The sequence below is a fragment of the Daldinia childiae genome (assembly GCF_008694065.1).
Source record: "Daldinia childiae strain JS-1345 chromosome Unknown Scaffold7, whole genome shotgun sequence".
Lineage (NCBI taxonomy): Eukaryota > Fungi > Ascomycota > Sordariomycetes > Xylariales > Hypoxylaceae > Daldinia > Daldinia childiae.
This window is the reverse complement of record NW_022984648.1, coordinates 700,512-725,896: the sequence shown is the minus strand read 5'-3', so window position 1 is coordinate 725,896 and position 25,385 is coordinate 700,512. Positions and strand designations below refer to the sequence as shown.

General features: G+C 43.5%; 13 protein-coding genes across 14 annotated transcripts; 7 read left to right on the top strand and 6 right to left on the bottom strand.

Annotated features, from left to right (window-relative positions):
- Positions 1-28: 28 nt before the first annotated feature.
- Positions 29-646, bottom strand: GL218_06507 (uncharacterized protein; the record flags this gene model as incomplete). The annotated part of the gene is made up of 1 exon (XM_033583221.1): positions 29-646. The coding sequence occupies one exon, from the start codon at positions 644-646 to the stop codon at positions 29-31; it is 618 nt and encodes a 205-aa protein (XP_033433647.1).
- Positions 647-2,109: 1,463 nt separating this feature from the next.
- On the top strand, positions 2,110-2,430 carry GL218_06506 (uncharacterized protein; the record flags this gene model as incomplete). The annotated part of the gene is made up of 1 exon (XM_033583220.1): positions 2,110-2,430. The coding sequence occupies one exon, from the start codon at positions 2,110-2,112 to the stop codon at positions 2,428-2,430; it is 321 nt and encodes a 106-aa protein (XP_033433648.1).
- An 853-nt stretch (positions 2,431-3,283) lies between these two features.
- Positions 3,284-3,709, top strand: GL218_06505 (uncharacterized protein; the record flags this gene model as incomplete). The annotated part of the gene is made up of 1 exon (XM_033583219.1): positions 3,284-3,709. The coding sequence occupies one exon, from the start codon at positions 3,284-3,286 to the stop codon at positions 3,707-3,709; it is 426 nt and encodes a 141-aa protein (XP_033433649.1).
- Positions 3,710-5,359: 1,650 nt separating this feature from the next.
- GL218_06504 (uncharacterized protein) lies at positions 5,360-6,039 on the top strand (the record flags this gene model as incomplete). Its single annotated transcript, XM_033583218.1, has 3 exons — positions 5,360-5,720; positions 5,784-5,927; positions 5,990-6,039. 3 exons carry the CDS (start codon positions 5,360-5,362, stop codon positions 6,037-6,039), a joined length of 555 nt encoding a protein of 184 aa, XP_033433650.1.
- An 875-nt stretch (positions 6,040-6,914) lies between these two features.
- On the bottom strand, positions 6,915-8,000 carry GL218_06503 (uncharacterized protein; the record flags this gene model as incomplete). Its single annotated transcript, XM_033583217.1, has 3 exons — positions 6,915-7,662; positions 7,735-7,916; positions 7,965-8,000. 3 exons carry the CDS (start codon positions 7,998-8,000, stop codon positions 6,915-6,917), a joined length of 966 nt encoding a protein of 321 aa, XP_033433651.1.
- A 546-nt stretch (positions 8,001-8,546) lies between these two features.
- Positions 8,547-9,521, bottom strand: GL218_06502 (uncharacterized protein; the record flags this gene model as incomplete). The annotated part of the gene is made up of 1 exon (XM_033583216.1): positions 8,547-9,521. The coding sequence occupies one exon, from the start codon at positions 9,519-9,521 to the stop codon at positions 8,547-8,549; it is 975 nt and encodes a 324-aa protein (XP_033433652.1).
- A 1,412-nt stretch (positions 9,522-10,933) lies between these two features.
- GL218_06501 (putative oxidoreductase C26F1.07) lies at positions 10,934-12,085 on the bottom strand (the record flags this gene model as incomplete). The annotated part of the gene is made up of 2 exons (XM_033583215.1): positions 10,934-11,395; positions 11,465-12,085. 2 exons carry the CDS (start codon positions 12,083-12,085, stop codon positions 10,934-10,936), a joined length of 1,083 nt encoding a protein of 360 aa, XP_033433653.1.
- A 1,144-nt stretch (positions 12,086-13,229) lies between these two features.
- Positions 13,230-15,006, bottom strand: GL218_06500 (Sugar transporter STL1; the record flags this gene model as incomplete). Its single annotated transcript, XM_033583214.1, has 4 exons — positions 13,230-13,417; positions 13,472-13,566; positions 13,620-14,850; positions 14,904-15,006. 4 exons carry the CDS (start codon positions 15,004-15,006, stop codon positions 13,230-13,232), a joined length of 1,617 nt encoding a protein of 538 aa, XP_033433654.1.
- Positions 15,007-15,684: 678 nt separating this feature from the next.
- On the top strand, positions 15,685-16,601 carry GL218_06499 (L-xylulose reductase; the record flags this gene model as incomplete). The annotated part of the gene is made up of 3 exons (XM_033583213.1): positions 15,685-16,315; positions 16,374-16,462; positions 16,518-16,601. 3 exons carry the CDS (start codon positions 15,685-15,687, stop codon positions 16,599-16,601), a joined length of 804 nt encoding a protein of 267 aa, XP_033433599.1.
- Positions 16,602-17,643: 1,042 nt separating this feature from the next.
- On the top strand, positions 17,644-18,593 carry GL218_06498 (putative fructose-bisphosphate aldolase; the record flags this gene model as incomplete). The annotated part of the gene is made up of 2 exons (XM_033583212.1): positions 17,644-18,245; positions 18,317-18,593. 2 exons carry the CDS (start codon positions 17,644-17,646, stop codon positions 18,591-18,593), a joined length of 879 nt encoding a protein of 292 aa, XP_033433600.1.
- An 870-nt stretch (positions 18,594-19,463) lies between these two features.
- Positions 19,464-20,306, top strand: GL218_06497 (L-rhamnose-1-dehydrogenase; the record flags this gene model as incomplete). 2 transcript variants are annotated; one of them, XM_033583211.1, is made up of 2 exons in its annotated part: positions 19,464-19,777; positions 19,847-20,306. In XM_033583211.1, 2 exons carry the CDS (start codon positions 19,464-19,466, stop codon positions 20,304-20,306), a joined length of 774 nt encoding a protein of 257 aa, XP_033433603.1. The 2 variants fall into 2 exon arrangements, with proteins under 2 accessions (XP_033433603.1, XP_033433604.1); XM_033583210.1 differs by lacking the exon at positions 19,464-19,777 and having other exon boundaries at positions 19,929-20,306.
- A 391-nt stretch (positions 20,307-20,697) lies between these two features.
- On the top strand, positions 20,698-21,749 carry GL218_06496 (Gluconolactonase; the record flags this gene model as incomplete). The annotated part of the gene is made up of 2 exons (XM_033583209.1): positions 20,698-21,392; positions 21,443-21,749. The coding sequence occupies 2 exons, from the start codon at positions 20,698-20,700 to the stop codon at positions 21,747-21,749; spliced, it is 1,002 nt and encodes a 333-aa protein (XP_033433605.1).
- Positions 21,750-21,948: 199 nt separating this feature from the next.
- On the bottom strand, positions 21,949-24,147 carry GL218_06495 (uncharacterized protein; the record flags this gene model as incomplete). The annotated part of the gene is made up of 7 exons (XM_033583208.1): positions 21,949-22,082; positions 22,138-22,326; positions 22,374-23,034; positions 23,104-23,157; positions 23,217-23,501; positions 23,913-24,034; positions 24,078-24,147. The coding sequence occupies 7 exons, from the start codon at positions 24,145-24,147 to the stop codon at positions 21,949-21,951; spliced, it is 1,515 nt and encodes a 504-aa protein (XP_033433601.1).
- Positions 24,148-25,385: the final 1,238 nt, after the last annotated feature.

Genomic DNA, 25,385 nt, shown 5'->3' with positions numbered 1-25,385 from the left:
AATACCCCGTCTCTCCTTATTCTTCAAATTACTCAAACAGCCCAGTTGCTTCCAACTCTTCCAGGTCATCAAGCCCCCTGCGCTCGCTGCCCTTGAGTTCGTATTGCTTGAGTTCCTCGGGAATATCCGCGTAGCTGGCGTCGGTGTCAAACAAGTCGTCAAACTTTTGCTTCACGTCTGCAGGGACTGAACTGTCGTATTTGAACTGGTGATCTTCAAAAGCAATGGTGTCGGGTTCAACAGAATTCTCTGCACTAGCCCCTTGGAGCTCCTGGGGGATCGCGTCTCGGCTCGTGAGATCACGCTTGTTGCAGTAGTTGCAGTCCATCCAGAAAGATCCTCGGCAGTTGGCTGCGCCGATACAGAATCGCGAGCCGGAAGCAGAGCGAGCGACTTCACCGCAATTAGTGGCGCCTTTCGCTTTGCAGATAGATCCGAGAGCGGTAGGAGGAACCCCTATGAATTCTGCCGAGGAGACTACCCCGTTGCTGGTTGGGCCACCAGAGCAGCACTGCCAAGGTAAGATACCGCTACATTGTCTGTAGTAGGTTCCCTTGCATGATGCGCTCCTGAAGTTACGAATAGTCACTCCAGAGACTGACCCGGCGGCCATCGTGAGGGCAAGTACCAAGGCGGAGAAATGCATTGTGATATAGTTTAATAGAAGATAGTTTAGATAAGAGGTAGTTAGCTTAGTATGAGTAACTTAATGGATAAGTTGCTGAGCTGATAGAAAAGGTGGCTTCTGAGTTGGTTTAGAAGTGTGAGTGTGAGTGTGAGTGTCGGTGATTTTTTTACTAGAAATTTTGGTGGTTCATACCCTATTTTATATATCTTCTTGACCTCCAGAGTTCATTGTCTAGAAGCTCAACAATACTACACCGTCTATCTCGAGACTTCTTCCAGAGAGTTGCCAAGCATCTTCTTTTTTTTACTAGGTTCCCCGGTTCTCAGCTCTCCGCCTCGGAGGATGCGGCAGAGAGTGTAGATCATGTTGTGGATTAAGGCACAGAACAAGATAACCTAGGGTGTTATTATGATCTACTTTTTACGAGTTGTGGTTTCCACGTGTTAGGCTGTGCTATAACAACTAAAAATGCTGTCATGGTAAGTTTTAGTCTTACGGCACAGCATCTTTGCCGCACTTGGAAAACCCACTAGACGGAAAATGCTAAAAATTTCAATTGGCTCTTCGCATGAATTCATTTTGAAGGATTCTATGCTAAACCCAGTGTCAAATAAGCCTGAGTCCGATAGTTTATCTACCAAGCCCATTTATTTCCCTTTACGTATGTAGGTAGTTTGACTAACGTAAGTTACGAGTGTTTGTGGGTCTTCTCGAAGATTTCCACGTATTAGGAACAAGGATTGTAGGATGAGTATAAGGTATGGTAACTGGTATGCTGAATACGACGAGAACCCAAGCGTCTCTCTTAATAGTATAGACTACTTGAAATCAACAAGCCAAGATGTTTGCGGCAACTTTAGAAACCATGATTGAGCTAAATGATCGGCATTCTATTGAAAATAAAAATTTGTAACATTGCTCTCACCGTCACAGCATAACTGCTCAGCCCAATAATTATGTCATAATATAATCCTATCGTAATAGCTCTCCAATCCCCTTCTCAATACACTACGAGGCTGAGAGAAGCTACTATCTAATACTAAGAATATTGGCTTGTCTACTCCGAGATGACAGCGAAGCTCGCCTTTTCGCCGATGCCGATCGATTATCGAAATTCGTATGGTATGTTTACCGCGTCACTATCGACAAAAATAGCAAAGGCAAGGTTGTAACAAACCAAGTAGTAGTGGTTGGCACCGTAGAAGGTGGATAGTAAAGTCTTTGTTGTAGTTTCCATCTAAGTCTTACTCTAAATATGAAATTCTATATAAGGGCACTATCTCCTCAAGTTTACATCAAATACTCATCAAGAATCAGTCACCATCAACTTAACTAATACCAATCACAAACAACATCAACTCTCACCAACTATCATACCAGAACAAAGTTAACTGTATGTTGTTAACTCAATCCTAAGTACTTAACCTACTTATACTAACTCTCTACAGCATCTTCAACAAGAACCTCATCAATCCATCAACATGAAGTCAGTTACAGCAATCGTTTCAATTCTCGCCATGATGCCCGGTTTGCTCGTCAACGCGTGCGACTGCCACCATAACAATGACGCCGGCCGATGGAAGGGTTCTCAAACTCCTGCTAGTGCTGTCGAGGAGCTTTGCAGAGATGGAGGCACTTGCAAGGAAAATGGTCAGGGAGCTAGGCTTTGCGTCGTGGGAGATGTCTCTCAGTGTCTCTGCGCCATCAATGCGGCTAAGAGCTGGCAGAGCAAGCATGGAGACTGGTTCTTGTGGTCTGGTATCAACTGCGGCGACTTGACTATCACTATGAACGCTGCTTAACTGGAATATACATTTATGTACAGAGATACACATATCTAGCCTGCCACCTCACTTTCATAACCGACAACACACCTTCGAATCATATATAGTTCTACAATTACATTTTCAATTATCCGAATCTAGAATGGAAACTAGCATACTTAAGGAACTATCTAGCATATTTGAACATAATTAACTATCAGAATGATGTTGATCATTAGAGATTCAATTATCACATTAGAATAACTCGTAAAAGTAAATGTCTCCAGCCAGTTATGTTTTCATAATTTTGCATCGTCAGCGTGTTTTGATAAAATATGAAAAGTTCAGAGTCAAGAAAGTTTTGATAGATATCTTTATGTTTGAGCATATCAACTATTTCGATAGTTCCTATATTAGTCTACAGTGCTTAGTCTGTATCAGCTGTAAGAATTTTTAGATATAGGTAGCTTGAATAGGTAGGGGGGGTATACTTGTATCTTCTACTCGTATAATTTCAATTTATGAGGGCGTAAAGTAGTTATTCTGGCGCTTGTTATCGATTTCGAAATATTAATAGCTTCCTCATGTATTCGATTGTTGTTACACGTGGTTATGCGTCACAAAACGTGGCTGAGTGGAATCAAAAGCGATGACGTAGGATGGTTGCAAGCATTTTAATATCATATATAGTCACGCTAAACTGTAACAAGTAATCAAATTATCAGCACAGGCCGCGATACCTGGGCCGATCTTTAGTAAAAGTGCCAGGGGGCAAGAGGGCCTCAAGATATAAATATGCCCTCCATCACAGCTTGCTTTGTGTCTTCATATGAACAATATAGCATTCGATCGATAAGATACTCAGCCTTTACATAATTTCGATTTAAACCTGATGGCTTCTCAACTACCAATACTCAAGCCTGACCGCGCTCTGAAAGAAGTGGAACCAGATATTATTTCCATCGACAACCACAGGTTTCGTATCAATTATGACGTTCCACAAGAAATCACCAACCATTTCTATCGTTTGGCAGAAAAGGACAACCTAAAATATGATGAAATCCCGCCCGAGTTGAAGGAATACGAATTACACAATCCGCCGGGAGAGGAAGAGATGGAAGCATCTAATGGTACTTTTATTGATATTGCTGGTCGCGAATTTTACGTGGGCCCAGACGCGCCACAACACATCTTCAACCTTCTAGACCAATTGTTGCAGAGGGGTGAGCAGATTTCGTATGATGATATCCCGAATGAACTGAAGGAGTATGAGGTGTCGAATGCGACTTTGAGGACTAAGGATGCAACGGTTAATTGATATCTCATTACCTATAAGAGCTGGGAGCCTCAAGAACTACTGGTTATCAAGTTTCAGCGTTTGAATAGATTACCAATAAGAGAAATTCACTTCCCGAGTAGAAGGCGTATTGGGTATTGGTGAACGATGCTAATACCCAAAGCTAAATAAACGTAGAATGCATTAAACTTGAACAACCATTTTGATAATTTTATCTTATTTATCGGTGTGTGTGTTCTATTGTCTTTTAAAGTAAAGGAATGTCTCATAAATCCTCTAGCTGTAATGCAACGTAGTAATGAACGAAAGTCTCAAGTAACATGGTTACATATCCAGGCATTGCAAATCCAGGGAATATATCTAGATTACAGTGCTTCATATTACATATGCCTATAAATCTAGTTAGGTATTAAATACAATGACGTTCACCTTGCCTTAGGTATTTGAGGTATTCTTAGCCTCTCGGAACAGCCACGCTACTGAATGTCAGGTAAATAGCCAAAGGGGCTCTGAAATATCTTATGCAATTAGCGTACCTTCGGATCCTAAAACTTACTTTTTCTCATTTTCACCTGTCCACAAGTCCAGTTTATACACCTGATGTCACCACACCTAAGACACATTTAATGTAGCTATACGCGCGATCTATCTGGTATCGATTTAACACTTGTTGTCATGAAAATGTTGGAAAGGGGTATATGATTCCCACGTACCAAGATACCTATGCATCCTTGATCCAAGCCAGCTAATTACTTAGATTTCATGATAGGGATAAGAATCTACTGTGAATTTAATATGCTCCCTAGGATAGCCTCTTCAGTAAAACTAGGCATGTCAAAAAAAAGCTGGAGTGGAATTGGTTGCCATTCGGTGTTTGTTAATGTCTTACATTGGCATAATAAATTGGCTCCCAAGGGAGTTATGCCTTGCTGATGATGCAGAGATCTTAAAACCAAATGCTTGGTTAAATTGCATAATGACTTAAATTCCAAACGATGTCTTATTTGCACAACCTTAAGTGAGTTATACCATGCATATCTACCTATATTACTATTTGTTATTGTAGTTCTATAACCATATACAGAGCTCACTAGTATTGATTTAGTTGATCATTATTTTCATTCGTCTCTTATTGTATAAGATTTTCATAACTCCTACAAGAAACCGCTCTCTTGGTTCTTCTAGTAAAAATTATAATCGACGATGTGGTTGTCCCTATTGTGCTACTATGGCGATCTTTACCCCGGCGTGTCTAAACCACATTCCACGTCTTACTGAGTCCTCAGTCATGTAGTGAGCTGTTACAGCCATGAAATTTTATTTACAGATCTACTATTACGTATGTGGCTTACACTGAGACTTACTTTAACTCTCAGCATGCACCTGATAAGCTACTACCTGAAAGTTGTCGATACTCCGGTCAAAAAGTGCTGCTATCGGATCGAAGCGTCATATTCACCCTTACTATATAAGCCTCAACCACCCCGTCTATCGATGACAAGATACTACCACACTCTTGGATATAATATTGGTTCCTCTATGCAGGTATCATAGATCTTAAGGGCTACCATTCGCCCGACTGGGGACGTCCTCGGCAATTACCAAGGAGAAAGAAAATAGTAATTACAACCAACATATTAGAATTTCAACGTCAGGCTTACGATAACAACGATGATATACCTCCTAACCACTATTCTTGCTGTCGCGGCTGCGTCGCCTGCACTTGCAGATTTCACTATTTATATTGGAAAGAGTAACGATATAACCGACGTAGGCGTCACTTTCAGCTCAACGGAAATGCAAGTCCACGATCACGCACCGCTTAGTTGCTCCGACATGGGTCATGTGGTACCTATCTCGGCCAGCAGTAATAACGATGCTAGTAAGGGTCGATGGGCATGCGATGGATGCAGCGCAAAAGCACCGAGAGACTGGGTCATCGATCGCTTTGAAATGTATAATAAGGATGATGCTGTCGGTCACTCGACAGAACATCCGGTTCCTCTATTTAATCGATCGACAGGAGCGGTCAGTAAGTAGATTCATGCCCTTCTTTATTTATAATTCTTAGAAATTAGTTAACAAGTACCTATAGCCTTATACGCAGCTGGAAACAACAACTACGACATGAGAGATATCAACAATACCTTCCTTGGTACCTGCAACCGCCCAACCCACCCCCAAGAGATGGACTGCTGGCAGCTTATCTCCGCTACTTTTATGACGCATGTTTTCAGTTGTAAGTCTAATGGGTACCTAATATCAGGCATATCAAATGAGTTCAAAGCTGATATCAATTAGGTACAAGTGATCTTGTCCCGAATGACGACTTATGGGTACAAGACGAATGAAATATTGATCCGAATTAGTTATAAATCGATAGGTCAGCGACGAAGTCATGATGGCGACGTGTTTTGTTTATTTGATTGAAATAAATGTTGCTGTTAGCTTGTCATTGGGGGTTTTTCTGGAGTACTGCAAGACGTGGCGTTGTTCATCTACCTCTAGCTTTCTCTTCAAGGAATATCATAGTTTGGGATCAACTGGTTTGAACTTGGGGGCTTGCGATACTAGTTATTAGTACGTCTAGGGTAGGAGGCTAGGGGACGTAAGGAAAATACCCACCAGAGTATGAAGACCCAAAGTGCCCGGTATATATGCTTCCTAGGTTAAAAAACTCCAGAATACTTGCATCATCTTGCATCTAGTAATGTTGCTCATGGTAACTCTTCGCATATCCAGGAGTTGAGAAGTAAATAGATACATAACTACTCGAGAATTGATGTCAGCCATAAGAGATTTTTGAAAAACTACCCCCTGATAGCGCTTTCTCTCACCAGTACATTCTAGTAGTTTCACCGTATTCCCATACGTCCTTGTACTGATGGGCTTCATAGAAATGTTAACGGCATAGAAGACCTCATTATCTGATGCCTGCCGATGATTATACTATCTTCAAAACTAGAGGCCATCTCAGCTCGTCAGCAAAGAAATAGATACTCGATTCTTCACTATATGAGAGCAGATTATCGCCCCGTTTAAGACGGAAAGCCGCCGTATAATGCCTAACTTATGAAAAGAAGGCGTCACAGTATATAAACTAACAGTAAATAATGCCCCATAACTACTAAAAGATGTTGGTGGTCACAAATTACCACAAATGAATTCATTTGTATGTCTAAGTAGTAGACCTATGATATCTATTGCGTGTATAATAAGTACTCGACTAGGTATTGGTGTTTGAACCTACTGGAACTCCGAACTCTTGAGCGATACTCCGGATCAGCGCCTTTATATCTGCCTCGTCCATAGTCCTTAGCCCCAGTCGTTCATTCCAAGACAACTTTTCGAAATCTTCACCTCCATACCCCTTTCCGTACATCATTTGATAGTAGTAACTAAACCATCCAGATCTATCGCCCTTTGCTAGCTTCTCATTGGCTTCAGCAACCATGTTATCAATGTCAAGATCTGTGATCTTTCCGCTCTCCACGTCACCGAAATCAATGCCTGTAACATCAGATGCCAGCTTTGTGAGAAGACGCTCACTAATGGCGGCCGAATAAATATAAACTGGCTTGTTCGCAGTTTCATCTAGGTGTGTAGGGTCAAGAATCTTGACTATCGCTGCAGCAATATCAGGGAGTGTTGAAGTTCCGATCAAATGGTTACCGCCATTATGAAAAATCGCCCTTTTCTCTTTGATATTGGGACCCAATGCACCTACTTTAAGGCACATCTCGAAGAACGGGCCATTATTCACAGAAGACCAGGTTGTAGAAGTGCCGTTATTCGCAATAGCAGATTGCAAGTACTCGCGGACTTCGACCTTATCTTTAACTATGGGTAGCTGTCGTGATAGCGGGGTCTCTAGGTTGGTGCTGTACTCTGATGGGATGATCCGTTTTACAGCGGCCGCAATGGCAGCGTCAATCATAACGCTCTCCGTTGCGAGAGCGGGATTTGGAACGGCACTAATCAGAGTCAGATAGCTGAGGAAAGCCGAGAGAGAGACGAGTCATTGTATAAGAGAAATGATGACAGACCTGACTACAGCATCCTGCCCTTTGAAAGCAGATGTCAAGTCATCTTTATTAGATAGTTCGACCTTAATGCTCTTTACCCCTGAAGGAACAGGATTGGTAGAATCCTTGCGTTGGATGGCTGTTACTACGAAGCCTGCCTTCGTTAGTGCACTACGAATATGTGTCCCTAAGGCACCAGTAGCCTGTGATACTTTTAGTATAAGTCAGAGGAGTATAGACTTCATGCTTACACCAAGAAGTGCCACATTCCGAATGGTTGTGGCCATAGTGAGTGAAATTGAAAACGAGTATGGATATTTTGGATGAAAATAATTATGAGTTGAAGTTGGAAATAATAATTGAACTGTGTAACGGATGTGCGAACACGAAATGTGGTTTACATATACAAAAGAATCGATTTGTCATCGGCATGAACTGACTCCGAACTTCTCGGCCACCGGCGTGAGACCAACCCGCCTAGCCTTCGGAATTTATGGATACGGAGAAAAGCATCCCGCTTGTTGGAGGCGTACTAGATACGGTTAAACTGGCCAGCATATGTGAAGTAGTAATGATCATAAATATCATTTGAAGTGTTTATAATGGCATCGCTTTTGAATATTCGGATTTAATATAAAAAAAGCGCAAGAATATCTCACAATGGGACTTAGACCGAAACGCCTGTTTCTCAGCAGTTGTACCTCCCCTAAATTTTGCCAGCTTCTCATACTACACGTTCCTCTATGGGGGGGAGATGATTCAGGAATTTGACTTGTTATTCTTAGGTAGACCTAGCTATGAAACTTGGACTGCTACGCTTTGAGCTACTAACTTTATGACTTCAATGAGTCGATGTACTCTTTCACGAGGTCTCCCACCTTCTCGTCCCTCTTAAGCCCTAGCTTTAATGGCGTTGTCATATCGAAGTCTTGCGGCCAGCTCCGAAGGATTCGCTCCAACTCGGGCTTGGTCTCCTCCCGCAAAAGCTTAAGCTTGTCCTCTCCACCGTACTTTGCAAGGCCGTCCATAAGATCCTGAATCGTACCGGATACACCGGGGATATTAATGTGTCGGATATGTTTGGGTAGCTTGTTGCTATCCATATTTAGGATTCTGACCAGGTTCTCTTGTAAGGTACTTGGTGCGCAGAGAAACATCCTCAAAGAACGGTCCTTAAGAGGGATAACGCATTCTTCTCCCTTCATTGGCTCACGGATCATACCCGACACAAAAGATGGAGCGGCATTGCTTGGGAGACCCGGGCGGACGCAAACTGTGGGGAAACGGAGGATGAAGGCATCGATAAAGCCTTTTCGGTGCATGTCATTGATAAATATCTCGTTCAGGAGTTTGTGGGCGCCGTATGTGCCTTCCGGCGTCGGAGTTACATCATCAGTGATGACTGGCGGTAATGGCTGACCGTAGACAGCTTGGGAGCTGCTATAGATAACGCGAACGCCGGGATTCTTAATCCGTAGCGCTAGCAGAAGGGTCTTCACGCTTTCTACATTGACCTTTAGCGACAGATCGTAGTTTGCCTCAGATCCCGCGCTCATAATGCCGTGAAATATGAAGATGGCGTGCAAAGGTTGTGAGGTTTCGAGGAGGGTATTGATGAAGACGGGGTCGCTAAGATCGCCCCTAAGGCAAACCGCGTTCTCGGGATGCTTAACTCCCTTTGGAACGACGGGTTCAACAACGTCGGTAAGAACTAGGCGATAGGTAGGATCGTTAAGTAGCCGACTGGCTAGGAGAGGCCCGACTAAGCCACCTGCGCCGGTGATGATGATGTTCTTCTGTGGGGACATGATGAAGGGAGTTGATGAGAGAGTATGTTAGTTATTAAACCCTTTCTTTTCTAGAAAAGCACAACAGGTGGCCAATACAAACATATATAGTTGATCTCACAGTCTGGAGAAGTGCGGTCAGAATAGACGAATGACAAAATCTCGTCTCGCTCCCCTAACTAGTTGCGGCGATAACAATGACGACGTGCGACCATTAACCACCGATCGCACTGAAAGCTGGCCTCCGTCGCCTAGTAATGAACATCCTCTCGAATAAAAATTCGCTCTAGTTCAGCATTTGGCCATTATCGCGGGGCTATGTAGGAGAAGGGCATGTAAATGCGGCGTACCTGCAACCGAACCCTGCGACTTCGTCCCCCGTGCCGGGGGTACCCCACGATGAACGGATATCAGGCCAACGAGGGGAGAAGAGTAGGGATATGATCGGCCTAAAGTTAAAGGTGTCTACGAAGTAAGTAGGTCGACCCGAGGGCTATAGTGTTGATTCCACTCAACAGAAGCGATAGACGAAGCGCAGTCACCTAGGCTGCTAAACTAGGCCATATGTTTTCAGTGTGCATCATCTGCTATCAACTGACATCTCTCCCAGATCCCTTGCTAAGATGAAGGTCGGATAGTGGCCCGTTCACTAAATTCAAGTAGCTTGCCCCTATATTTATAGCGATGCCGGCCACTGCAGTTTGCCAATATTTGCTGTGCAAACCCCGTCACGTAAAGCAGGAGAAGGAGGAAAGGATTAGAGGGTATATGAATTGTATTAATAAATTAGCACAAAATAATTTATAGTCTATTAATAACAATATCATGATACATGTCTACAGTAGGTACCTTTTAGGGGTCATAGTGCAAGGCGACGCTATGACCCTCATCAAATTCCATGTCGATCTAAAATTGACTGTTTAAATGCTAAATGTCCTATAGTTTAGCGCTATTGGGGGGACAGCTCTTGATTTTAGTGCGTCAAGGTATGAAAATGATACTGGAGTTACTTGCACAGAGAGCCTGGTTTCAAAGCCTCGGCGGCATCAAATATAAACACGACTCGGCTTTAATAACTCTAGTCTCTATTAGTTGTCAAGAATTGTTAACAGATGATGAAAGCCGGCAATAATCTAGGATACCATCTCTATTGTTGTAACCGAATTTATTTTTATCTTAATTTACACGCGTTTCGCAAGGTACGATAAGTTTGTAAAATTATAATCAGAGCGATTTTTGTCTTGTTTATTCTACGCACGCCACGCGAGCTTGGTGCTCTTCCGAGTCCTCCCGCGAAAGGCGAGATGGGGTATCGTAGTATATTCAGCCTCCGCTAGGCAGACTCTCCGGTATGGTAACGAATTCCCCAAAGGTACCTAAGCAACCGATTGCTGAATCAGGTGTGTGCATACATTGCCGACCTATTGGTCCATCTAATGAGTTCGTCCCTCAACTGTTCCCTCGGTACCTTCGAGATCGCTGTATAGCCTCCACTGATAGTCTAAGCTGGGGTCGTTAAACCGCGCCTTGATGTCCAGAGTAGCGAGGGCTTCCATGTCTTCTTTCGCAAGTTCGAAGTCGGCTTCGAGGTTTTGCTGGACTTGCCAATCGATAACGCTCTTGGGAATAACGGAACGGCCGTTGTTTATGCCCCACGCTAATGCGATTTGTACCGCGCTCTTGTTATACTTCTTCCCGATCTCTAGTAGTAGTGGCTGCTCGATAAGTTTCATCATGTGCGAGATATCCTTGCTCCAGCCAGTCTTCCTATAGAAGTCGTTCATGTTACCGAGAGGGCTAAACTGGACCACGTGAATACCTTTAGATTTAAGCCACTGGTTGAAGGATTTCTGCTGCAGGTACGGGTGAACTTCCATCTGGTGAACAGCCGGGGTCTATTATCATGTTAATCAATGATGAGACAATTAGGTGGGACTTTCTCGAGGGCTAAGCATTTGACTTACCGTCGACGTCTTCTCTATGAGGGTTTCCAACTCTCCCTTACTAAAGTTGGAAACACCAATGGATTTGACCTTGCCAATTTTCACTAGCTGTTCCATCGCCTTCCATGTATCGACGAAAGTCGTGTTTCCCAGGATCATCTTACCATCAGCGTCTCTGGGGAAGCGCTCTGGGCCTCTCTTGAAGGTACATGGGTAGTGCATCATGAGTAGGTCGACATAGGGGGTGTCTAGATCGGCTAAAGACTCGTCTAAGGCTCTCTCGACGTCGTCGGGATGATAGTTGTTGCACCAAAGTTTCGTCCCAAGGAAAATTTCCTCACGGGGGACGCCGCTAGCCTTGATTCCCTTACCAACTTGCTTCTCGACGTTGTAGACCCGCGCCGTGTCTATCAGACGCATGCCCATCTTCAGAGCCCTACAAACGCCCTCCTCTTGCGACTCAGGATCTTGAAAGGTACCAAACCCTATGGCGGGGATCTTAGCACCTGTGTTGAGCGTAAACTGCGTGTTGCGTGTGCTTAGTAAACGGGCCGTGGACGGCACATGAGAAGCTTTACTCTGGCAGTTGAGTGACTTGGAGAATCGCCTGACGGCAGAGCGGTAGAAGGATTGGCAAGACATTGAGGGCGTATGTGTTCGTGTATGAGTGAGATGGAGTTACAGCAGTCTTGTGTCGATTAGGCTCTTTTCTTGGTGATTTCTTTGATGATAACTCAAACCAGTATATACAAGATGAGCTGAGCGTTTAGTATATTGTACACAGGTAGGGACGACGTAAGAGTAATTAGATAAAGCTATAGGCTACTCGATTGTGAATAGATATTTCAGTCATATAGCAATCATAGTCATGATTCTATGTATGGTCTATTTGACCCGTCTCGCCGTTCTTAGAGCTTGTACGCACAAAGACCCCTCCCTCTCTCATAGAGCTATGTAAGATATAAAATCAAGCTAATCGGATCACTAGGTTAAAGGGCTAACTAACGGCGGTGTAATGCACGCAGCTCATCACTAGGATAGCCCTCGGGTCGAGGGTGTTGGGATGTGGTAATTAGTATTGACTTGGCGACCACGAAACTGTGCCAACCTTTCGGCCCCTCCCCTAAGTCCACTGTAAACTTCGGGGCTCGTCCCAAGCGGTGATCAATCCACAGTTCGACGCTGTTGAAAGCGGAACACCCAAAGTAGGAAAGGCGGGGAAGTCGGAGAGAGGAGAATATTTAGAACATCAATGGCCCAGTCGCATAAGGAGGCGATCCGGAAAACAAACATATATGACTTTAGGTGTACCTTGCAGTAGCTCGGAATATTCAACAAGGAAGGTAACCATCAAGCACAAGGTTGTCTACAGATTCTACAAGAGGTAACTATTATTTTAAAAATCCCTGAAAACCTGTGCTGGTGTCCAAGCATACACCGTTTCTTGTGACACGCGACGCCAATGGACCAGCTATATAGCAAATATGTATTATATTATTATCAGTTAAGTAGCATTTGTATTATATTATAGACTCTATAACAGATAGTATTGGTCTTAACTGTAGCTCCATTTGGTTCACGATAGGCACATGTGGAGACATAGAGGTTCCAACACTTATTTACATATAACTACTAGAAATATCGGAATGTGTATGATAGAGGGGTCATCAAAGAGCACCCACCCCGTATTTAACTCGATATCTCTCACTACGCCTTACTTTCTCATTCCGAAAAAAATAAATTCCAGACCATAATTATAGCCGTTCAAACACAATACACTCGCTGGTTATTCGAAGTGTTGAACTGCCTCAACGTCGATCTTCTCTTTCTGGGTCAGTCCACCCGTCACAGCTGACTCTTCCTTTAGCTTTCTAAAGGTCTTTTCGGCGTCCCATGTAAAGGGGCTCTCGGATGCAAATAGTAGATCTATTTCTTCTAGCGTTCGCTGGTTCGACTCGGGATAGAAGGCCCAAACTAGGTGGTGTAAGCATGATCAACAAAGATGAAAATAATTTTAGGAAGGTTTACCAATAGGGATGCTGATGACGTTGACGGCAGCAAAGATATACATCATCTTCTCGTTAACCGCAGAAACGATGTAGGGCAAGATGAGCGTAAGAGTCCTAAGAAAACGCAATTAGCATCATCCCAATCAGAAACCACTAAGGGCGCCTACCCATTTCCAATACTCCAACCGACAACACCCCAAGCGTTACCCTTAGCTCTAACTTTAAGGGGAAAGATCTCAGCGGGATACAGCCACGGGACAGTAAGCCAAGTAGCGCCGAAGACAAAAGTATAGATAAAAACCATTGAAGCAGCGGCGCCGCCCCACGCGTTAGCCGTGTCGATGTAGCCGGCCTCGCGAGCATTCAGTCCACCACGCGAGAGGCCACCGACGAGGAACATAGCGACTCCTTGTGCTGCGGAACCCCAATAGAGAGTCCAACGTCGGCCAATCCGATCGATAAGGACAACACAAATAAGGGTAGCAAAGGTGTAAGTTATGTTATTCAAGCCTGATATCCAGAGAGATTTATGGGGGTCGAAACCGGCAATGTGAAATATAGTCGGACCGTACATAGTAATACCAGCAATACCCGTCCAGCACTGAATGATCTGTAGCCAGATTACAAGCTGAACCCGGCGACCAATATGTAGTTTGGGAGATCCTAGGCCGAACAGCATGTGGATATAAGAGGTCCCGTGTTCAGTTTCTTCGATGCGAATAATCTCTCGGATATCAGAAAGCTCTACTTCGGCCTGGGCAAGACCGGCACCCTCTGTTCCTCGGAGACGGGTGAGGACATACAGCGCCTCTTCCTCCCTTTCGGCCTTGCAGAGCCAGCGGGGCGACTCGGGAAAGAAGAAGCAAGAGAAAAGGAGAAATAATAATGGGATGATCTGGAAAGCAATGGGAAAACGCCATCTAAAAGCGGAGTTACCTCCATCGACATAACTAAGGCCGAATCCTAGCCAATAAGCTACGACGACACCGAATATGTTCAATGTGAACTCCATCGCGATAAAGGCGCCGCGAGAGCTGTAGTCGGCAAGTTCGGATGCCCATACAGGCACAATACTGTTGAGAATACCAGTCCCGATTCCGTTAACAAAGCGAGATCCAATCATCCAGTCGGAATTCATCGAAGAGCACTGCAACGAAGCGCCAATGATGCCCCAGATAGCGCCCACAGCGATGGTATTAATTCGACCGAACCGGTCGCCGATGTAACCTCCTATCATACATCCGATCAGGGTACCAAGGTAAAACACGGACATAATGCCTCCCTGGAGGAGTGTATCGGTAACCACGGGCTCGCCAGTGTCGTCAACGTAACCAAACTTCATGCGGTAGATATAGTCCGGCGAGCTGTTCACGCCACCCATCATGCCCTGATCGTAGCCTAAATATCTGTTAGCGGGAGATTTATGAGCTATACGCCGTATCCGGTCTTACCGAAAAAGAATATCGACAAGCCGGCCAGGCAGTTGATAGCAATCAAAAGCCGCTTCTCCTTCAATATCGACGCCACCATCCATTTCCGACGTTGATCTATCATCGTGGTGGAAATGACCTAGGTGAATTATGAGAGAACAAAAGGCGGGATGAGAAATAGATTCATATCACCCACATGAGTGTCTGTTGTAAAAAATTCAAGAAACATAAAGCTCAGACGTACCTACAACCTATATATAGCTTCTTGGTAACCAGTTGCTCGGATACTCCAAATATCAAGGATATGGATCTAATCCTCGCCGATCTGTGGGGACCCCATGGGGAGATCGGTCGAATGGACAGTATTAGAAACTCCTTTAAGTTCGATGTACCCTTATTGTCGGACTCTATATGCCCTCGAGCCGAGCACCAAAGAGCGAGGCCCACTCCAGACCTGGTAGGCCGGTGGGTATAATGAAATAGAAATTGAACTAGGCTGCTAGCCTCGTTGCCCTCGAGTTACATGTAGAAGCGATTCAGCTTGATCTATAAGATGGCAGAAAGAAGGTGCATATTTAGAAGAAGGAAAACCACTTACGGACACATAGGAAGTGGACTGTAATCTACAAGGAGATCGACTACAACAGTACTACATAGAAGCAGTGCCATCAATTATCAAGAGGGCATTCTTTTTATATTCACAGATCAGCAACGACAGACCTGAGGGAGTCAAGACAGTCAGTCTACTTTCACCTGCAACGCCCTTTTCATCAACCTAGACTACGCAAAATAGCCACCCAGTATGCCTCTATTTCAACCAGCCAATTTGGATACCCCTGTCCTCCAGCAATTTTCACTTAAGGGAAAGATAGCCATCGTGACGGGAGGGTCCAGGGGTATTGGCCTCCAGCTTGTCTGGGGCTTAGCTGAGGCTGGGGCCGACGTTGCTTTCATATACAGAACCCACCAAGATGCTGATGCAACAGCTGCTCAGATTGCACAGAAGACTGGTGTACGCGTCCAAGCTTTCAAGTCGGACGTTACTAAGCGAGATTTACTCTTGAAGACAATCGACGAGATCGTGGCTGATTTCGGCCGCGGCCGCTTGGACGTCGTGATTGCAAACGCCGGCGTCTGCTCTAACGTCAGCTCGCTTGATTACAGCGAAGAGAGCTGGGCACATATCAATAGTGTAAACTACGACGGAGTTATGTGGACAGCTCAGGGTGCAGAGAAATATTTCCGAAAGCAAGGGAAGGGCAACTTGATCATCACGGCCTCGGTCAGCGCCACACTTGTGAACACCCCGCAGATGCAGGCAGCGTACAATGCCTCCAAAGCTGCAGCTCTACAGCTTGGCAGGAGTCTTGCCGTTGAGTGGGTTGACTTTGCGCGGGTCAATTGCGTTTCTCCCGGATACGTTCATACGGAGAGTAGGTAGCAGGACTTCGGTACCCTGGCTATAAAAATAGGAGCTAACGTGCGCATTAGTGTTGACGAGACAACCCAAGAAGCTCCTAGACCAATGGATCAGTCAGATCCCTGGCGGGCGGGTGTGCAATCCCAAGGAACTGAAGAGTGTATGTTAACTATCCTCTACTATAGTTAAAAAGCGCTAACATCTTACTTCTGTAGGCCTACGTCTTCCTGGCAAGTGATGCCTGCCCTTATATGACAGGGGCGAACATGATCATAGATGGTGGGTTTACTATTCCGTAAATAAAAAAGGGGTTAGCATTATTGGGTAAAGGTAATTTGTCTTCATTTACGCCGGCCTCTTGTGAATTTACATAGCTAGGCGGTCGTAAACTCACAAAGTACTACAGTGGCTTAATAAAGGATCTTCAATTCTAAATTAGAAAGATATAATTCTGTGTCTCATTTGACTAAGTCACTAAACTCTTGATATCGTAAGATTTGAATATGATTTCTGGATTCTGATGCTGTCCAATATTAAAAACAATCTACGAGTCTCGTACGCCACATCTACTTCACGGTGAGGTTGGGTTTTGTCTTAACTAGAAGGTTATTGTTCATGAAATCTATTTAACTTAAATATCACGAGACCAGCGATGCTTTAGAATGCCCTTGACTTCGATCCTGCGCATTCTAACTAAGACTCGGGGACCCTACAATTATCTGTCAGTGATAATTTGATGTGTTCCCCGGCCTATAGTAGGCAGATCGAGTGGGTCGTAATAGGCATCATCTGACATCATTCGGCCCAATATTAGGGTTAGATATAGGGGTTGAGGATCGTGTATGTAGGATAGAAGAATAACTCATATGGGTGGTGACTCAAGTTCGGGTCCAACCTTAGTTAGTTTTGTCCAAGATTCTAAACTATCTGTTGCCCTCGTTGCGGTGGCTTGGCCCCGCCCAGGCACTTAAAATACCTACATAACCCACACCACAAGTAGCCTGTCCGCGGGGTGAATGTGGAGAGGCCAACCTAAAGCTCGCCGATCTATTCACGGGCATCTCACGATATCATGTGCCATACACCATAACGCGATTACCTAGGCGAAGAGGGCTACTGTTGCACGGATCCCCCGAGACGATAATCCGTAGTAGCCAAGCGAGGGGCTTCAACTCGTGTTCTACTGGGTGCATTTAAAAATGAACAACATATAATCAAAATGACACATGTGGAAGATGAATAAAACACATCTTTAAAGCCTAACCACTACTTAGGTCATCGAAGAGCCCCTATTCTTTCAAGGTGTTTATTTTATACTCGGATATACTACATGTGGAGGAAATGGGCGTCCCGGTAGATTGGCGTGAGAAGAATTGTCACCTCCAGATCCTGGGGGCGGCGGAAAAAGGCCGATACGGCGTTATCGCAGCCATTGCCTATAACCTCGAGCAGATCCTCGGCCTCGTGCGAGCAGCCGAGCAAGCACGGTCGCCGCTAATCCTCCAGTTTTTTCCCTGGGCCATCGCCTTCTCAGATGGCTTGCTAATTCGGACGGCCGCCGAAGCCGCCAAGCGCGCAAAAGTGCCCGTATCAGTACACCTCGACCACGCACAGGACGAGGACATGATTAAGTTGGCAGCTGACACGCTGCCATTCGATTCCATCATGATTGATATGTCACATTATGAGAAAGAGGAGAACCTGGCCAAGACGGCTAAGTGGGTGGCCTACTGCCATGAGAGGGGCATCGCTACCGAGGCAGAGCCGGGCCGTATCGAAGGAGGTGAAGACGGCGTTATGGACACTGCGGGGCTAGAGGCGAGCAAGACGACTCCGGAAGAGGTGGAGCAATTTATTGCTACTGGCGTCGACGCTCTTGCTCCTGCCTTTGGAAATGTGCACGGCGAATATGGTCCACAAGGGCCGCAATTGGATTACGAGAGGTCAGCCGCGCCGCTCTCCCTTTCCTCTAACGAGTAGTGTAATTAGCAGTCTAACTATCATAGCACAATAGGTTCGACAGTATCTTTAAGCAGGTCAATGGGCGTGTTCGTTGTGTCCTTCACGGCACAAACGGCTTCCCTACAGATATTATGCAGCGATGCATTAAAGCTGGCCTTACCAAAATCAACGTCAATCGGCTAGTCCTAGATGACTACTATACACACTTGCGGGCCGATAGTTCACGGAAACTGCCACATACGACGCTGATTGAGCAAGGGATGGACTGCGTGATCAGGCAAACTAAAGAGTGGATGGACATCTGCGGCTCCTCTGGTAAAGCCCCGTGAGCTGTGCCATAGGGTAGTGCGAACACGTCTCGGTGTTTATAACTCCTGAACTTACTATACACACCTAGGGATATCAAATTGAGAAAATACTCTAAATACGTCTTTGTAGTTATAATTTAACTTAGATAACATCTCATGTGTCGAGATGAAGGTATTTTGAGTTGCCAGTTAACAAATTTACTTCTAAGTATTATAATGTATCGCTTTCAAGCATTGATTTAAGGTCCTTCGGGAAGCGAGTGATAGATCGTTATGGTTGAACTCGTGCTTACAATTCTCGTAGCAGCTTATTAATACCTACCAGGCCACTACCTAAAGTAATGAACCAAAGGACTCGTTATATATTCATGAAGAGCTACTACCAGATAGGGTTAAGGGTCGCGGAGGTCTTACATAGTCGAAAAGATCCATCTGCAAGATATTAAAATGTCTGATTAACGGGACCATCTAATAAAGGGGGCTACTACGCACGCGCTGGTTGAAATCTCCACAGGTGAAGTATTCAGAGGTACAATGTTCCAGGCCGCCGTAGCACTCACTCTAAAACCATACTCTTTGTGGCATTCTCATCTCCGTGAAGCTATTTCCACCCGTCATTTACTACCTAGAACAAAATTTTCCACCGGATAAGTTATAGGGCCCTCGTAGCGAGGGAATCGCGGTGTCGGCAGCGTTGTCTTCTTAGCTTCGTATAGCATAGTCCGTCTCCACTTCCGACTCGCTCGCCCTCTTACGGCTGCATCACAAGATGTCATCTTGTCGTGCTCCTCTTTCAAGCTGTTTCCTCATTCTGTTTCCACAACCTCTTTTTACTATTATACCATTTCATTGTCTTTTGCCTTGAGTATTGAGATTGACAGTCTACCGAAAATGGCTCTACTTGCGGGCAAGATTGCAGCTATTACAGGCGGCGTCACGGGTATTGGTAGGGGTATCGCGTTAGCATTCCTGGATCATGGTGCTTCGGTAGCGGTCAACTTTATGGAAGACTCTTCATCACAGAAGAGCTTCGAGCAGCTAAAACAGAAACTCGGCAACGACGGCAAGAGACTTATCGGCATACCGGGAGATATCAGGAAGCGTGCCACAGGAACCGAGCTTGTGAAACAGGCAGTAAAAGAATTCGGAGGCCTAGATGTGTTTGTCGCCAATGCGGGTGTCAGCCAGTTCCGCGATTTTTTGGAGTAGGTGTTCTGCCTCCATTCCCCCAACCAGCCCACACCGGCAGCTTTTCTAACCCAGGCGCCTACCAGCGTGGACGAGGAGACTTTACAGTCGCACATTCAGACAAATATCGCTGGTACGTTCTGGACCACTCAGGCCGCTGCCAGGCAAATGGTAAGCCAGGGTCGCGGTGGCAGCATCATTGGCATTAGCAGTATCAGCGCCCACCTTGGCGGTGCACAGCAAGTTCACTATACGCCCACTAAGGCCGCCGTTCTGTCGATGATGCAGTCCCAAGCTTGTGCTCTAGGAAAGTATGGAATTCGTTGTAACGCTTTACTCCCGGGGACGACGAGGACAGCGCTTGCATTTGATGACTTAGAAAAACCCGGGAAGCTGAAGTATTTGGAGGACCGAACACCATTGGGTCGCGTGGGCGACCCGGAGGACTTGGGTGGACCGGCAGTGTTCCTAGCTAGCGATCTAAGCAAGTGGGTTTCGGGAGCCCAGCTTCTCGTTGATGGTGGTATTTCCATAAGCTTGCAATAAAATAGTGCACTATTGAACTCCTACGCTACCCGAATGTGACGAACCATGCGTAGAAGTAATCAGCCGCATGTGGGGAAACCCCGCGGGAAAAGGGGGAGCAGTCAAGGGGTCCCTGACGATCCCTCGAGACGAGTGATCGACGAAACTAGCGCTCCGTTACTCCTCATTACCCCGATAGATCGTGATATCAAGATTGGCCAGTATGTAATAAATTACCGCCAGTTGAGTAACTATGTGAACCCGCCAATTTCCCCAGGAAATCCGTCAATTCAAAAATTGAATACCTACCTGTAGGGTTCATTGAATAGTCCAAATCAAGTATGTGACCTTTAACGATATCACTTTTTAGACATAGCAAATGTCATGATAAAGCCTTGATCAATCCCTTAGAATGGAAGACGTTAACTCCTCGGTATGGAAGATCCACGATGATTCTTTCCGTCAGATAATTGGAGTAAACCCAAGCCTCGAGTTACTGCTATCGGTGGAAGCGTATCCATTTGCTCACGAGGCCGGGGTCTTCTTGCCATCTACCAAGGAGCTGTTTATAACGAGCAACCAATTTATTGGCCATGATGGCAAGAAAAAGGTTCAAATCTCAAAAGTGTCCTTAGGAGACGAAAATGCGACTCCAATGCGGGAGGAAGTTGATTGCATCGATATCCAGATGGGGAATGGTGCTGTCAATGATCAAGATAGCATTCTCTTCTGTGCGCAAGGATCAATGACGGCACCTAGTGGGCTATTTAGGATGTCCTCCCTGCCTCCCTACAAGACTGAGGCGGTTTTAACCAGCTTCTACGGCCGGCCGTTCAACTCTGTGAACGATATTGTCATAAGTAAAGATGGTTGTATTTGGTTCACAGATCCCATCTATGGATTCGAGCAAGGATACCGACCGCCACCCTCGCTGCCCAATCAAGTCTATCGATACGATCCGAAAACATCCTCCGTCCGGGCCGTCGCCGATAACTTTGGGCGTCCGAATGGGCTTTGCTTTTCGCCCGATGAAGCGATCCTATATGTCACTGATACAGATCAAGTTCACGGTGATGGTTCCATAAATCCTAGCAGATGTTCCACAATGTGAGTTGAGTATTACAGCGCTGTAGATATATCACTAATAAGCAAGATAGATATGCATTCGATGTTATTTACCGAAATGATCAGCCGTTTCTCTCAAATCGACGGCTCTTCGCCTTTGCAGATGTGGGCATTCCTGACGGGATTAAATGTGATATGGATGGTAATGTTTATAGCGGGTGCGGAGATGGAGTCAACGTCTGGTCACCCGGAGGAGTCTTGCTCGGTAGAATCCTCGTTGATGGCGGCGTTGCAAATTTTTGTTTTGGCCAAAGCGGCGAGCTCTTCATCCTCAATGAATTTCGCCTTTGGAAGGCACAACTCAATTCCTCCGTACGAGGTGCATTGTTGAAAATTTGATAGTAGCATTTTGACACGCAACTAAAAAGTTGCCTTTGCGGTAGAAAGTATTCCTACCTCTTTCTATGAAGATGATTAGAGGAGGATTTCGACGTATTTAAAAATGACGAAGCTAAAGACACCTATTTTAGTTTATAAAATCAGATCTCGATAGGACACAAAGTTGTATATCGTAGGTTTAACAATATTTTAGGTAAATCTAGTCCATTGACTCCCAGATGCTCACCAACCTATCTTTCAATGATCTTACTGGCCACCCCGCTTGCATCCGACATCTACCGAGAAGATCTAATACAACACGCCGTTGTTCCGAATTCTCGAGTGGTAGACCAGCTGCTAGATTTAGCTACCATAACCTTAAGTAGGTAGTGATGGTAAAAGAACAAACCTATAAACAAGCATTGCGAACATAGCACACTCGAGGCAAAGTCGTTTAGAGACATTGCAACCCCACAGATTATCCGTATGCTCTCCTTGATGCTTTTTCGGAGACTCGCGTACATCTGGAAATCGCCCGGGACAGGACAATGCAAAGATAATAATATATTCGATGCGTGGAATAATTGTATAGCGACCCCTAAGATATGATAAGCTATGGCATCACGAAGAAGGGTATATTCATACCAAATGCTGGGGGGTGAATCCATAAAGGCTCAAACGTCTCTTTTTCCATTTGGGGAAGGGGTAGTGCCTTGAATTCTATTGTGAGATGCTTCTCCCACTGTTGAAGGTTCTCCCTTAACGTGTCTCTCTTCGCAATCCTTGAAAAGGGGTTTAGTCTCCCCGCTTCAGCTTCTTCGGAAGAACAATAGCCGACTACTTGCGAAAAGTAATACACCGAGCGCGCTGCGAGTTCGAGAGGGTCGAGTTCGTCCAAATTTCTTGCAGGTCGCCAGAACGTGAACGGCTTGCGCTTCTCAAGATACGCAGCGAACACGTCTTGGCAAAGCCAAGCCCACCATACTGCCTGCCGCAGACCTTTCGAGTCGCCGTGGATCACTTGGGATCGCTGAATCCAAAAGACACCATGAAGGTGTCTTTCCCAATCTTGACTTGAGCCGTCTAGCATCTCGTATGTCGATATGATAAGAGATGTAGCAATAAGCTCTAAACTCGTCTTATAAGTATCATATTGCATAGCCTTTTGAATATAATGGAGTGTTTTGTAATAGTACTGGAGAGCATCGCTTTGCGCATGTTCATGCATGCCATTCATATTAGCACTCAACGACATATACCGAACTGATAGAGCGAGGATAGCATTCATCAATCCTACATTATGCACCTTGATAAACCGTCAGCTATAGGGAATAATATGGACAGGAGGCTCTAATGCATATGGAGTGATACATACTGCAAGATGGGGCACGTGGACTGCGAAAGATCTACTTTGGTCGAATAGGTCCATCTACGAGATGTAAGCTTTTCTAGATGTAGATAGCTAATGATACCCCCTTGGTGACATACCCATCCACTGATATGCTGCACAAAATTTCGGAATGCTATGTGTTCGTGTGGAAGTATTGTTATGGGCGATTCCGACTGCCACGATTGCTTTTCGAGTGTTTGGTCTTGTTCGAGAATGAGATTCCTCTCGCGCAGACAAGGGTTTGATGATAGTGTAGATAAGACGATGCCATCCTCATTGCATGAACCATTCAACTCCGGTAGATCGATGGGTGATTGCGCGACTGAGTTTCCAAATATATTAAATCCTTCCGACTCGAAATTCATATTCCGAATATCTTCGTTCTGGATAATAGCATCCTGGAACAGTAAATCTACCCATCTTGCTGTTGCGTTCTCCACATTATGGCTGGATGATATGGTGGAAGCGCCCTGAGGACTAAGCCTATTATCCGCTGGTGGAAGAGAATCCACAAAGGTACTGTTTAGCACATTATCTTGTCCCACTGGATTGACATCGGGATTAAATGGAGAATGAGATTCTTCATTTATATGAGAAGATATGTTAGTAAAACTTGGTGTAGGGTGAAAATTCTCCTGACTCCGTTCATGAGCCCTCGACCTTGTCACCATGGCTTGACGTTCGACACAGGCTTGCTCAAGAGTTTTTCTTGCTTCGCTCGAAGCCCCAGCCTCAATCTGCACATGATTGCGACCATTTTCTATTATATTAGGAATATGTGAGACCTTCCGAACCTTTTGCCCATTTTCATAAATACAAGTCTTTCTTGTTTTGCTACAACCGCCGCAGACTGGTTTTACTTCATCGCACTTTACATGTCTTTTACGGCAAGTCGAACTAGAATCCGGGTCAATGCCTGTTTGTCAAAACTGCAATAGCAATTCACGAGTTTCACTTACCATCCTGTTGTTTTGCGGAGTCCTCGACCGCGAGATAGCCGGCCTCTGCTGAAGCGAAGGATTGATTCATCTTCAGCAATATCTCTACTTTCATTAGTAGTCGGCATTCTTTGGGAAAGAAAGAAAATGATGAATTATCTATCTTCAAACATTCCCTGTAACGTAATCCATAAGTCAGAGGCCCACACAAATCAAAGGCCCAAAAATATCTAAACTACCACTTTCCAATTTTAATAATTAATTACTTAATTAATTTATAATATTTTAACCATTTAAAAAGATTAGGATAAACCTAGTTTTTAACGTTATAAAACGTAATAAAAATTTTAATATAAAATACATTATATATATTTATAATATTTTATATAAAACGTTATACGGTAAAATATATAATTATTAACAATACGTAAATATAATAAAACCATAATAAAAATTAACTTAATATAAAAAAAATATTATTATTTAATATATTTTTAAATTAAATATTTAAATTTTTCCCCTTAAACTTTTTTACGTTGAAAAAATAACTAATATATTATTATAAAAACGTAACAAGAAATTTATCGGAAAAAATTAAACTATAAATTTTATACGCCAACAATTTAAACTTAAAATATATTTAAATTATCAAATTAATTATTAAAAAATCTTTTGCAAAAATCTTAACATTTATTACGCATAATATAAATTAATTACTAATATAATAAAAAAAAAAAGTATTTTATTTAAAAATATATATAATTTTAATAAAATTAAGTTTATAATAAATATAATTATTATAAAAATAATTATTATAAGTTTAAATTAATATTAAAAATTTTATTAAATTATATTTAAAGATAAAAAATAATTTATAACTATTTAATTAATTAATTTATAAAATTAAATTATATTATTTTTTATTATTATAATAAATAAAATATATTTTATTTTATAATATTATAATAATAAATTTTTATTTAATTAAATTATTAAATTATTTAAAAACGGTTAAATTATAAATAAAATTAATTTAAAATAATTAATATATTTTAATAAATATATAAAAAAATATATAAAAAACGTTAAATATTTTTTAATATTAAATAATTATAAAAATTATATATTAATAAAATTTTATAAATATTACTATAATAATAATATTATATTTTTTTATATATTTATTTATTTATCTTATAAATTTTAACTTTTAAATATAAACGTTTTTTTAATTTTAAAACGCGTATATAAAATAATTATTAAAAATTTAATATAATAAGATTTAATTTATATTAAAAAAAAAAATTTTTTTTTAATTTTTTAATAAAT